This window comes from Muntiacus reevesi, chromosome 3 (genome assembly GCF_963930625.1).
Source record: "Muntiacus reevesi chromosome 3, mMunRee1.1, whole genome shotgun sequence".
Classification (NCBI taxonomy): Eukaryota; Metazoa; Chordata; class Mammalia; order Artiodactyla; family Cervidae; genus Muntiacus; species Muntiacus reevesi.
Window position 1 is genome coordinate 119,698,219 of NC_089251.1, and position 13,189 is coordinate 119,711,407.

General features: G+C 43.3%; 1 protein-coding gene across 1 annotated transcript in view; it reads left to right on the top strand.

The window, feature by feature from the left end:
• DNER (delta/notch like EGF repeat containing) overlaps positions 1–13,189 on the top strand; it is a 384,143-nt gene that overhangs the window by 201,097 nt on the left and 169,857 nt on the right. Inside the window, exon 7 of the mRNA XM_065928909.1 lies at positions 1,140–1,285. Within this exon, the coding sequence (XP_065784981.1) occupies positions 1,140–1,285 (146 nt within the window). The remainder of the gene's footprint in view (positions 1–1,139; positions 1,286–13,189) is intronic.

Genomic DNA, 13,189 nt, shown 5'->3' on the forward strand with positions numbered 1-13,189 from the left:
CTTGCCTCCTTTGTCAAAGATAACCACAATGAGGTACCATTACACGCCAGTCAGGATGGCTGCTATCCAAAAGTCTACAAGCAATAAATGCTGGAGAGGGTGTGGAGAAAAGGGAACCCTCTTACACTGTTGGTGGGAATGCAAACTAGTACAGCCACTATGGAAAACAGTGTGGAGATTTCTTAAAAAACTGGAAATAGAACTACCATATGACCCAGCAATACCACTTCTGGGCATACACACTGAGGAATCCAGATCTGAAAGAGACACGTGCACCCCAATGTTCATCGCAGCACTGTTTATAATAGCCAGGACATGGAAGCAACCTAGATGCCCATCAGCAGATGAATGGATAAGGAAGCTGTGGTACATATACACCATGGAATATTACTCAGCTGTTAAAAAGAATTCATTTGAATCAGTTCTAATGAGATGGATGAAACTGGAGCCCATTATACAGAGTGAAGTAAGCCAGAAAGATAAAGAACATTACAGCATACTAACACATATATACGGAATTTAGAAAGATGGTAACGATGGCCCTATATGCAGGGCAGAAGAAGAGACGCAGAAGTACAGAACAGACTTTTGAACTCTGTGGGAGAAGGTGAGGGTGGGATGTTTTGAAAGAACAGCATGTATATTATCTGTGGTGAAACAGACCACCAGCCCAGGTGGGAGGCATGAGTCAAAGTGCTCAGGCCTGGTGGGCTGGGAAGACCCAAAGGAATCGGGTGGAGAGGGAGGTGGGATGGAGGACCGGGATGGGGAATACGTGTAACTCTATGGCTGATTCATATCAATGTATGACAAAACCCACTGAAAAAAAAAAAAAAAAAAAAAAAAAGCAGGGCTGGAATTCAGACAGAGCGGCCCCTAGAGGGCAGGAAAAGGATCTCAGGTGATGTCGAGTGCCTGGGGTCCTCGGTGTCAGGCATTCCTTATGATTCTTGGGAAGAATGTCCTACTTTAAAGTCGTGAGGTCTGAATGACCACTGGCCACATGCTTTATTCCTTGGTCTGACTTACTGCATTTTGATTTGTTTGCCAGAATTGATTCTTGTGTAACCTATATCCATAGTCTTGTCAAAAGAATGTTGGTCAAGCTTTACATTTCTTATTATCCTGTTTTCTTTTAGGTTTTGTGAATGATTCTGTTACTAAATCTATCGTGGCTTTGCGCTTGACTCTGGTGGTGAAGACCAGCACCTGTGTGCCGGGGAAGAGCCATGCAAATGACCTGGAGTGCTCAGGAAGAGGAAGGTGTTCCACGAAGCCATCAGAGGTTAGGGGGACACCTGGGAGCTTTGCAAATGCATATTTACATATGGGTATATTTACATATAAGCACACACACATGTGTATATATATACACGGACTGCAGCCTCCTAGGCTCCTCTGTCCGTGGCATTTTCTGGGCAAGAATACTGGAGTGGATTGCCATTTCCTTCCCCAGAGGATCTTTCCAAGCCAGGGAATGAATCCTGGTCTCCTGTGTTGTAGGTAGATGCTTTACCGTCTGAGCCACCAGGGAAGCCCATCAGTTCAGTTCAGTCGCTCAGTTGTGTCCAACTCTTTGCGGCCCCATGGACTGCAGCACACCAGGCTTCCCTGTGCATCACCAGCTCCCAGAGCTTGCTCAAACCCGTGTCTGTTGAGTCGGTGATGCCATCCAACCATGTCATCCTCTGTCATCCTCTTCCGCTCCTGTTTTCAATCTTTCCCAACATCAGGGTCTTTCCCAATGAGTCAATTCTTTGCATCAGGTGGCCAAAGTATTTTAGTTTCAGCTTCAGCCTTGGTCCTTCCAATGAATATTCAGGACTGATTTTCTTTAGGATTGACTGGTTTGATCTCCTTGCAGCCCAAGGGAAGTCCATATATATACACACACACACATATATGTGGTGTGTGTTTGTGTGTGTGTGTATAAAGAATAAAATAGGAGAGAGCAAGTGTGTTTGCTGAAAATATCCCCAAATTTCTGGTTTCAATTATTTGTGTTCAACTTACAGATAGATAAATTTCCATATAATTTTCAAGGTAAATACTGAAAAATTATGCAGTGCTGGACCCCCTTACTTTGGTATCAAGTAGAGATTTTGCGAGAAGTAATTATCATGTCTGGTTGCAGAATCAAGACAAGCAGAAGAAAGAAAAGCTAAGACTGTTATCTATTTCCCTGTTGTGACCTAATTCCCTCCTGAGACTTCAAATGTCCCCAGTGCTGAGGGAAAAGTAAGAGGAGGAATGGAGAGGAGGCAGGGTGAGAAGGCCGATTCACTCTGGCCTTATGGACCAGGGCCATCAGCTCTGGGAGACGTGAGTCCTGGGGCTTCCCTGGTGGTCCAGTGGTTAGGACTTCATCTTCCAAGGCAGGGGATATGGGGTCAGTCCCTGGTGAGGGAGCTAAGATACCACATACCTCTTGGCCAAAAAACTGAAACATCAAACAGAAGCAGTATTGTAGAAAATTCAATAAAGACTTTTTAAAAATGGTTCATGTAAAAAAAAAAATCTTAAAAAACAAAAGAGACTTGCACCCTGTCCTCCCTGTCTTTAGCATCTGACATCACATGGGCAGGGGGTAGGGCCTAAGATATGTCCTGAGTGAAGGGGTCTTGGAATCAGACCAGCAAAGGACCTGCCATCATTGAAGTCAGTCTCCATCCATCGAGGATGCCCTGAGAACAGTTTTGGCAAATGGAGTTCAGGCTCTACGTGATCAGGGCGAGAGAGGGAGACTCCGTAGCTAGCAAGGGGCCCTTTTCCATTAGGAGATGCCCAGGGTAGCGCCACTGGCTGCATCCAACTCCTGCATCCTTTCCTCCATTCTCCTCTCCCCAGTTCCGCAGAACTCCATATTTCCATTGGGGTTCATGGTATGTGAAAGGCAATTCCCTAGGTCTCCAAAGAGCATGGTTTATTTTAGACCAATTTGAAGGGGAACACAGGTAAATTCTCTTTGCTGACACCTCCTAGTGGTAATGTTAGCACATTCTGTAACAGTGGTGCGAGCTTGGACAAATGAAAAGGCTGGGCCTAACGGATAGAAGGGCTCCTGGAGCACTTTCAACTACTCCTCGTGTTGTCTTGGGAAACCTGTGATTTTGATGTCTTACCTGTGATTTAAACATACCATTTTCCCCTTTTAAAATATCCCTCGTAGCAGGCAGCATGTGGACAGGAACCCAAGAAAGTACCTGGGATAATAATTTCTGCTACATTCTCCAATAAAAAATAAATAAATTTAAATTAAAAAAGCAAATGTATTATGTTAAAGCTTCATGACTCCACAGGTGGGTATCTTCTCTTCATTTCATAGATGAAGAGAGAGAGATTAAGCTGCAACTCAAGGCCTCTTAGCTGCTAACTACTCAAGTCAAGTTTTTAGTGAGGTTCTATGTGATCCCAAAGCCTATAACAATCTTCTACTAAAAATATTATATTTTAAAATTAAAAAAAAAATTTATGCTACATTTTTGAAAAGGGACACAAGTGTAAACCAAAGCCATGACCAGATCCCTGGCAGAGGGGAGAGTGACTGGTGTGAAACCACGGGGGAAGCCTGAGAGTTCTTCCTCAAGCTGAGTCTGCCCCGTAGGTCCCGTTTTCTTCTCTCTTGGCCAACTTGGACTCGCCTCTTCTCTATCCTGAAAGTGAAAGTGAAGTCACTCAGTCGTGTCCGACTCTTTGGGACCCCACGGATTGTAGCCCAGGGAGTTTTCCAGGCAAGAGTACCGGAGTGGGTTGCCATTTCCTTCTCCAGGGGATCTTCCTGACCCAGGAATCAAACCCGGGTTTCCTGCATTGCAGGCAGAGGCTTTACCTCTGAAGGGAAGCTTTGTTTATCCATTTATTCTATGAATAAATAAATAAAGGCTATTGAGTGTTCTTCTGTGACCATCCAGGTTAGTACAGACGTGTGAGAAGTGGTGGAAGCAGTGGGGCGCTTGTTTGATAAGGAAGTTCTACAAGAAATGAACGTGAGAGGCTGAGGAAGGCCAGTCTCTCGAGGTGGAAAATCATCAGATCTTCCCAGTGAGGCTGCAGAGAGGAGGCACAAGCCTCTTCCTCAGATTCACTCTTCTTTTTAATATATATTTTAGTGAAGTATAGTTGACTTACAGTGTTTCAGGTGTGCAAGCAAGGTGATTCACATGCAATGCAGGAGACCTGGGCTTGATCCCTGGGTTGGGAAGATCCCCTGGAGAAGGGAAAGGCTACCCACTCCAGTATTCTTGCCTGGAGAATTCCATGGACTGTCATGGGGTCACAAAGAGTTGGACACAGCTGAGCGACTTTCACTTTCACTCCACTTTCATACGCATATATTATTGTTGATATTATCTTCCAGTATAGGTTATCATAAGATATTGACTATAGTTCCCTGTGCTATACAGTAAACCTTTGTTGTTCATTGCATATCTGTTTTTTAAATGGGAAATCTAGCAGTTTATTCATACTAAGTCAAACAAGTGGAATCAAAATGTCATAAATTTTTTAGTTAGGCAAAAATGCATAAGTTTTCTAAAATAATATATTATACCTATTTAATATATATTGTATACAAAAATTTTTCTACTATGCTTGACAAAAGCTTGAGAAAGAACACCAAAAAAAGAAGACTTTTTTAAAAAACCTTATTTATTTTATTTCTGTGGCATGCTGTGTCTCAGTTGAGGCCCTCAGGAACTTTTATTGAGTTGCATGAACTCTCTAGTTGTGGTATGCAGGCTTAATTGCTCTGTGGCATGTGGCCTGTGGAATCTTAGTTCCTGGACCAGGGATGGAACCTGTGTACCCTGCATTGCAAGGTGAATTTGTAACCACTAGACCACCAGGGAAGTCTCCCCAAATTCATTCAGTATTCCAATGAGCAATTCTGCAGCCTGATTACCCTCAAAAGCCATGTGAATGACAGGGAAGCATCTTCAATGAAGAACCAAGGGCTGTGCTTGGAATCTGGGACTGATAGAGTGCTTTCTCTTATAATGTGACCCTTCTGGGGACACTTTTCATCTGAAAAGCATTTGCCAGGTTATCTTAAAACATCCATGTTGGTGGTATTATTCGGCCTGCCTTTGGGTTTCATCTGCATGAAAGCTTAGCTCAGAGGCTCTGCCTGGTGGCTTAGAATGGACTTATTGCAAAGGTGGTAGAAGTATTTAGCACCTGGCAGGCAACTTGGCAAATGTCAGAGCTCTTTGTTTCTTTGAAAAAATGACTCAAAAGCCTTGGAATCCATGCTAACGTCAGCACAGCTTTTTATGGGTTCCAGCTCCTTTGAAGAGCTCTGAGTGCCCTGCCCAGAGATAACACCTCTACCCTCGTCTGCACTTCCCAGTTCCACACCAGGTGCTTCTAAAGTGTTGTTAATTCTGTCAAAGCCTGCATTTACCTTAAGTGAATTTAAGGAAACTGTGACCAGTCATCTCATCTAAGACACGATAATTACCCCCTGGTGACTGTAAGCAAGTGGTCAGGCTGGAATTACTGTGTTGTTCATAGACCTACCACATTGTTATCTTGGAAAGAAATGTCTGGAAACCAGCCTTATTGTTCCCCAAAAGCTGAACAAGCCATGGTAGGAGTGAGAATGGAAAGGTGGGGAATCTTTCCTGTGTCTGTGTGAGCCCTGTGGTTTTCATCATGGCTGTTGAAATGATTTAGGAGTAGTCTGCTAGTAATAAAAGACTCATTCTCAAGATTCTTTCTTTATATTGTTTCTTAAAATTAGAAATTATATAGTCCAACCTTTCACCTAATGCAAAAATCTATCCCATCGTACAAAACAAAAAGAACTGTATTTGGTGGTTTGATTTTATTGTTTCTAATCGTTTTTCTATCGTTTTGTTAGATCATCCATCAAAATAAAAGCAGTTCTGTTACTTCCACACTACTCTCATTTGGTAATGGAACTCGTCTCTCTCTTGTCGAAAGTGCTTTAGCTGGAGGATATTTCACAATTTCGAGTGATGGGTGGTTTGCGACAAGGCGTTGGTTTGCTGTTCTTAGATATCCTACCAACCTGGGAAGGCTTTTTAAGTGTTTGCAGGACCTATTTTTTTTTTTTTAATTGGAGTATAGTTGCTTCATGATGTTGTGTTAGTTTCCGCTGTACCATGAAGTGAACCAACTATGTTATGTTAGTTGCTCAGTCGTGTCCAACTCTTTGTGACTCCATGGAGCCTGCCAGGCTCCTCAGTCCATGGAACTCTTTAGGCGTGAACGTTGGAGTGGGTAGCCATTCCCTCTCTGGGGGATCTTCCCAACCCAGATATGTATGCATATATCCCCTCCCTCTTGGGCCTCCCTCGACAGCCCCATGCCACCTATGTAGACCCATGGAGGTCATCACGGAGCACGGAGCTGAGTCCCTGTGCTACACAGGAGGTTTCCATTAACTATCACTTTACACATGGTAGCGCACATACCCTGAGAAAACCATAATTCAGAGAGACACACGCATCCCGTATTCACTGCAGCACTATTTGCAATAGCCAGGACATGGAAGCAACCCAAATGTCCACCGGCAGATGAGTGGATAAAAAAAGCTGTGACACATTGGAATATTAGCCAGTCATAGGAAAGGAATACAGTGGGTCATTTGTAGAGACATGGATGGACCTAGGGTCTGTTATGCAGAGTGAACTAACTCAGAAATAGAGAAACAAATATTGCATATTAATGCATATATGTAGAATCTAGAAAGATGGTACAGATGAACCTATTTGCTGGGTTGGAAAAGAGACCCAGACTTTGAGAATGGACAGGTGGACATGGTGGGGAAGGGGAGAGGGGGACAAACTGGGAGACTGGGAGCTCTCTATTTTTGAAAACTGCTTTTGTTACAAGGGTTGAATTTGATCTTCTCTTTATGCAAAAATGTTTGGCTGTTGACCATTCCTTCTTGAACGTTGTCTACAAGGTTGGCTGCTGCCTATTTGATGATTCTTTAATTACCTTAAAGGTAACTGTCACGGCTCTTTCTAATATGGATCTTAAGCCTTCTTTAGATCAGTTAGCTTCTGTAACTCTGTTTCCCAAGAGTAAGAGATGTGTATTAATCAGGGTTTTCCAGAGAAATAGAACCAATAGGATGTATCTACATATGTCTCTATGTGTGTCTGTGTTATTTATGGATGTATATAAATAGAAAATTTATGTAATTTTAATATTTATTAATATATACACATGTATATGTACACACAAACACACATATATAAATCAATCAATCAAAGACATTTGTTTTAAGGAATAGGTTCATTGTTGTTGTTTTTAGGTCACTAAGTCATGTCTGACTCTTTGAGACCCTATGAACTGCAACACACCAGGCTTCCCTGTCCTTCATTATCTCCTGAGTTTGCTCAAACTCATGTCCATGGAGTTGGTGATGCCATCCAACCATCTCATCCTCTGTCGTCCCCTTCTCCTCTTGCCGTCAATCTTTCCTAGCATCAGGGTCTTTTCAAATGAGTCAATTCTTTGCATTCGGTGACCAAAGTATTGGAGTTTCAGCTTCAGCATCTGTCCTTCCAAAGAATATTCAGGACTGATTTCCTTTAGGATTGACTGGTTGGATCTCCTTGCAGTCAAAGGGACTTTCAAGGGTCTTCTCCAACACCACAGTTAAAAAGCATCAATTCTTCAGCACTCAGCTTTCTTTATAGTTCAACTCTCACATCCGTCCATAACTACTGGAAAAAACATAGCCTTGACTAGACAGACCTTTGTCAGCAAAGTAACATCTCTGCTTTTTAATATGCTATCTAGGTTTTCCATAGCTTTTCCTCCAAGGAGCAAGCATCTTTTAATTTCATGGCTGCAGTCACCATCTACAGTGATTTTGGAGCCCCCCAAAATAAAGTCTCTTACTGTTTCCATTGTTTCCCTGTCTATTTGCCATGAGGTGATGGGACCAGATCTTGGTTTTCTGAATGTTGAGTTTTAAGTCAACTTTTTCACTCTCTTCTTTCACTTTCATCAAGAGGCTCTTTAGTTCCTCGTTGCTTTCTGCCATAAGTGTGGTGCCATCTGTGTATCTGAGGTTATTGATATTTCTTCCAGCAATCTTGATTCCAGCTTGCACTTCATCTATCCTAGAATTTCACGTGATGTATTCTGCATATAAGTTAAATAAGCAGGGTAACAATATACAGCCTTGATGTACTCCTTTCCTGATTTGGAACCAGGAAATCCTTTCTTCTGAAGCTTGTTGCTTCTTGACCTGCATACAGATTTCTCAAGAGGCAGATCAGGTGGTCTGGTATTCCTGTCTCTTGAAGAATTTTCCAGTTGGTTGTGATACACACAGTTAAAGGCTTTGGCATAATCAGTAGAACAGAAGTAGATGTTTTTCTGGAGCTCTCTTGCTTTTTTGATGATCCAACAGATATTGGCAATTTGATCTCTGGTTCCTCTGCCTCTTCTAAATCCAGCTTGAACATATGGATGTTCACGATTCACATACTGTTGAAGCCTGGCTTGGAGAATTTTGAGCATTACTTTACTAGCATGTGAGATGAGTGTAATTGTGTGGTAGTTTGAACATTCTTTGGCATTGCCTTTCTTTGGGATTGGAATGAAAACTGACCTTTTCCAATCCTGTGACCACTGCTGAGTTTTCCAAATTTGCTGGCATATTGAGTGCAGCACTTTCACAGTATCATCTTTTAGGATTTGAAACAGCTCAACTGGAATTTCATCACCTCCAGTAGCTTTGTTCGTAGTGATGCTTCTTAAGGCCCTCTTGACTTTGCATTCCAGGATGTCTTGTCTAGGTGAGTGATCACATTGTGGTTATCTGGGTTAAGAAGATCTATTTTGTACAGTTCTTCTGTGTATTCTTGCCACCTCTTCTTAATATCTTCTGTTTCTGTTTGGTTCATACCATTTCTGCCCTTTATTGAGCCTGTCTTTGCATGAAATATTCCCTTGGTATCTCTGATTTTCTTGAAGAGATCTCTCCAACTGCATTGTTTTCCTCTAATTCTTTGCACTGACCACTGAAGAAGGCTTTCTTATCTCTCCTTTCTATCCTTTGGAACTCTGGATTCAAATGGGTATATCTTTTCTTTTCTCCCTTGCCTTTCATTTCTCTTCTCTCCTGATAGCTCAGTTGGTAAGAATCCACCTGCAATGCAGGAGACCCCGGTTTGCTTCCTGGGTTGGGAAGATCTGCTGGAGAAGGGATAGGCTACCCACTGCAGTATTCTTGGGTTTCTCTTGTGGCTCAGATAACGAATCTGCCTGCAATGCGGGAGACCTGGGTTCGATTCCTGGGTTATGGAGATCCCCTGGAGAAGGGAAAGGCTACCCACTACAGTATTCTGGTCTGGAGAATTCCATGAACTGTGTAGTCCATGGAGTTGCAAAGAGTTGGACATGACTGAGCGACTTTCACTCCCATTCAGAATAATATTCAATCAATTATCTAGGCACATAGCCCAGCTAAGTTGCCACATAAAATTAACCACCACAAGATTCTTTCCATTTTTTCCCTCTGATTCACTATGGTTCCCTTTCTACCGAATTGCATCCTTTTCCCACAAAATTAAAGGATTGGTTTTAAATTTTGGATTCTCTAGCATTCACCTGTGGCTGTTGACAAGAAGTCATATTCCAGGCCCACCACTTAGATTATGACGCTTTTTGTTGGGCAGCCAGGCACTTCTCATGCAAAAGTCAATTATGGACCATTATTCTGAGAAGAGAGGTCTCAAGAGCAGTGCTTATCATCTTCCTATTCCTGCTGATTCCCTATGACAAAAAGGTACTATATTTTATTCAAAGATTTTATTGCTAATCCTTTCAAGATCACATGGAGTTAATGAAAAGATAAATGCTGATAAGTGAGATGGTTCAGTCCATATCCCAAAGCTTTCCTGTTCACTGGCCCTGGTCTATATTGATAGGCAGATGGGGTCAGGCCTCTATCCTTAGAAGGTTCTTTAGAGATCTCTAGTTCTTGCCTTCTGAATCCACCACCCTCAGGCTATTTAGATTGGAAACTAGAGCTACTCTAGTAGCTACTCAGACTTTGTTTGGAAAGAGAATTGGGCTGTCATCATGGCCAGAAGCCATTCTCATTCCCCTTCTGAGTTAGTGTCTTAGTTCTGTCCTGAGATATGGGTTTGTGCCTGAGCAAAGCCCTGCCATGGTGGCTTCTGAAGATCCCTGGCTTTCCGTGACCTCCCTCCCTACTCTTGGAAGTCAGAGGTTCAAGTCCTGGGAAGCTCTGGTCTTCCTACCGCTGAGTTCTTTAGTTAATCTGGGCTTAGAAGTGCATCAGTGACCTGAACTAGTTGCTCTGTCTATTGCTTGGTAATATCCACCGTCCTTGTTCTGCAGCCCACGTGGTCTAGGTGGGGGATGCTGTCCTTCTAGGAGCCTGTCTGCCTCATGTCAACACCCCTCTGTGTCTTTTTCCCTTTTTCAAAAACTTTTTGCCTTTGGTAGGGCTCCAGGTAAATTCCCATTTCTGAGGTTTGTTTATTTCAGTTCTGACTCCCAGGACAGAGTGATGAGCCAGCTGTGAATTGCATTCCTGGCACGCCTTCCAGCTTCCAGCCCCAGCCCCTCTCACCACCCCTGCCGCCCCCCTCCCCAGTTCCTCCCTCCCATCTGTGCGCTTTTCTCAGGCCCTTTCCTCCACCTGTAACGCCCCGTGTCTCTCCACCCTGCCCCAGCCCGCTGCCCCTGCCCTCCCACCTGCCCAGTTACATTTCAGGTTCCGCTCAAAATCTTTTTCCTTCTGGGATGCTGTCCCTCCTCCCCCAGTGCAAACTCTCTCTTCTCAAGTCCCATACATTTTATTTTTCTTACGAGACACATTTGATTTACGCTTCTATTTCATGTTGTTGCTGTTGTTTAGTCCCTCAGTCATGTCTGACTCTTTATGACCCCCGTGGACTGTAGCCTCCCAGACTCCTTCTGTCCATGGAATTTCCCAGGCAAGAATACTGGAGTGGGTTGCTATTTCCTTCTCCAGGGGATCTTCCCAACCCAGGGACTGAACCCATGTCTCCTGCACTTTAGGCAGATTCTTTACCACTGAGCCACCAGGGAACGTCCATTATTCTTTGTGTTCACTTTACTCCATGAACCACTTCACGGGTGGAGTCACCGCCTGTCACGTGCCTGGTACTGCCTGAGCCTCTGGGTGATGCAGATTTGCTCAGATAAGACGTGGCCTTTGAGAAGGAGCTGGGAAGTTCAGGGTCTGGGCCCAGGCCAGTAAATCATGGGTGAGAGCAGTGAGATGCGTGCTTTGGGGGAGGCTTGCAAGTGTGTTCCGGGAGCCAGAGAAACGTCCAGCTCAGACTTGGGATCATGGGGCCCTTCCCAGGGGCGTCTCAGATAGTTGACATTAGCCGTTGTGTCTGTGTCCTTCGTAGGCGATGCTTAAACAGCATCACCAACTCAGTGGACATGAATTTGAGAAAACTCCAGGAGATGGTGGATGACTGAGGTTGGTGTGCTGCATTCCTTGGGGTCGCAAAGAGTGGGACACGACTGAGCAACTGAACAACAGCTGCTTCCTTCCATATCCACTGTAACAACTGGAAAGGAGCTTTCTGTATGGGAGGTGCTCAAAAACCATCTATGAACTTAATGGACAAAATAAATAAAAGAACAAATATGTGATGGAGAACCAGTTCCCTTAAGTTTTCAGTTAGATGTGTAATTTGGGGTTCTATGTTTGGTAAATATGGGACCATGGAAAGGACATGGTGTATTTGTTTTATAAATTCTTGAATCAGAATACATTCTTTGATCCTAAGGCCGCCTTATAGACAGCGTGACCCAGGATGTTGTCAGAATGCCTTAGGCGCATTTTAAGCATTATTGCCCATCCTTTACGTATCATTTAAAAAAGAAACAGGTCAGAATAATTTGAACCAATGGAATCTTTGATGCCATCCTCTTGCTTTAAAATCACAGGCGAGCTCCTCTTTAGGTTAGGAAGTAGCAATGTGCCAGGGGGCAGAAATAGATGCCACATTCGTTTGTCCTTCACTTCTCTGAGAGCTGTTTTTCTCCACCGTCATTAGTGAATACAAAGGCCCTCATGAGATCTCTAAAAGGAATTGAGACCCTTTAGAGTTTTCAGAAAGAAATGGGGCAAGAGCGTAGACAAGAAAGCCCATCAAAGCAAAACCGACAGGCATTCACTGTATCCTTCTCCATCAAAACAGCAGCTGGTCGTCAGGGTGTGGAGCTGTTTCTAAAAGTTCTGTTCAGTATGTGGTGGGGTTAGGTCTCCCACAGCTCTGTCAGCACTGGGGCGGAATTTCTCCTTTGAGTAAGAAATGAAACACAGCATGAGAGGGTCAGAGTAGCATACTAGTGGATGGGAAAATACTCGATGAGCCAGTGGTTAGTGGCATGACCGAGAAAAAAAGACTAATTTATTCTAAGAGGTTGTTCTTCCAAGGGAAGGGGGACCCTTCTCTTGTCTGAACGAATAGCTTGTTGACCGCACTCATTAAAGACTTCTGAGCCAAATAATAGATCTATGAGCCAGAGAAAGCATCTATGCTCTGGACTTCCCCACCCAGGGATTGAACCCTGTGTCTCCTGCGTTGCAGGCTGATTCTTTACCACTGAGCCATCGGAGAAGCCCAGAGGATAGATACTTAATGGCCAAAATGAAAGAGTCTGAGATACATTTATGTGCTAATAAAAGATAGATGATTTCTCCCACAGATTATATTTCCAGAAACCACTCTGTGGGCCTTTGAGAGAAAAGTACTTTTATGGATACTAAAAATAGAATAATAAATATTGGAAGCATACTAAATACTAAACACAGATATCATAAAAAGAAGTGCGGCCAAGCTGTCACTGTTTCAACAGTCGAGGATCAGCCCATCTAGAATTTCATGCACTTGTTCTAAATTATAATTCTGGGTGCTAATGTGATGAAAAAACCATTGCTTATTGCCATTTGCACCAACATGGATGGACCTACAGAATGTCATGCTGAATGAAGTAAGTCAGGCAGAGAAGGAGAAATACTACATGACATTCCTTATATGTGGAATCTGAAAAGAATTGATACAAGTGAATTTACTTACAGAAATTAAATTAAAACAGAAAGAGACTCACAGACTTTGAAAATGAATTTATGGTTGCCAGGGGGAAGGATGGGGGAAGGGATACTTGGGGAGTTTGGGATGAACAT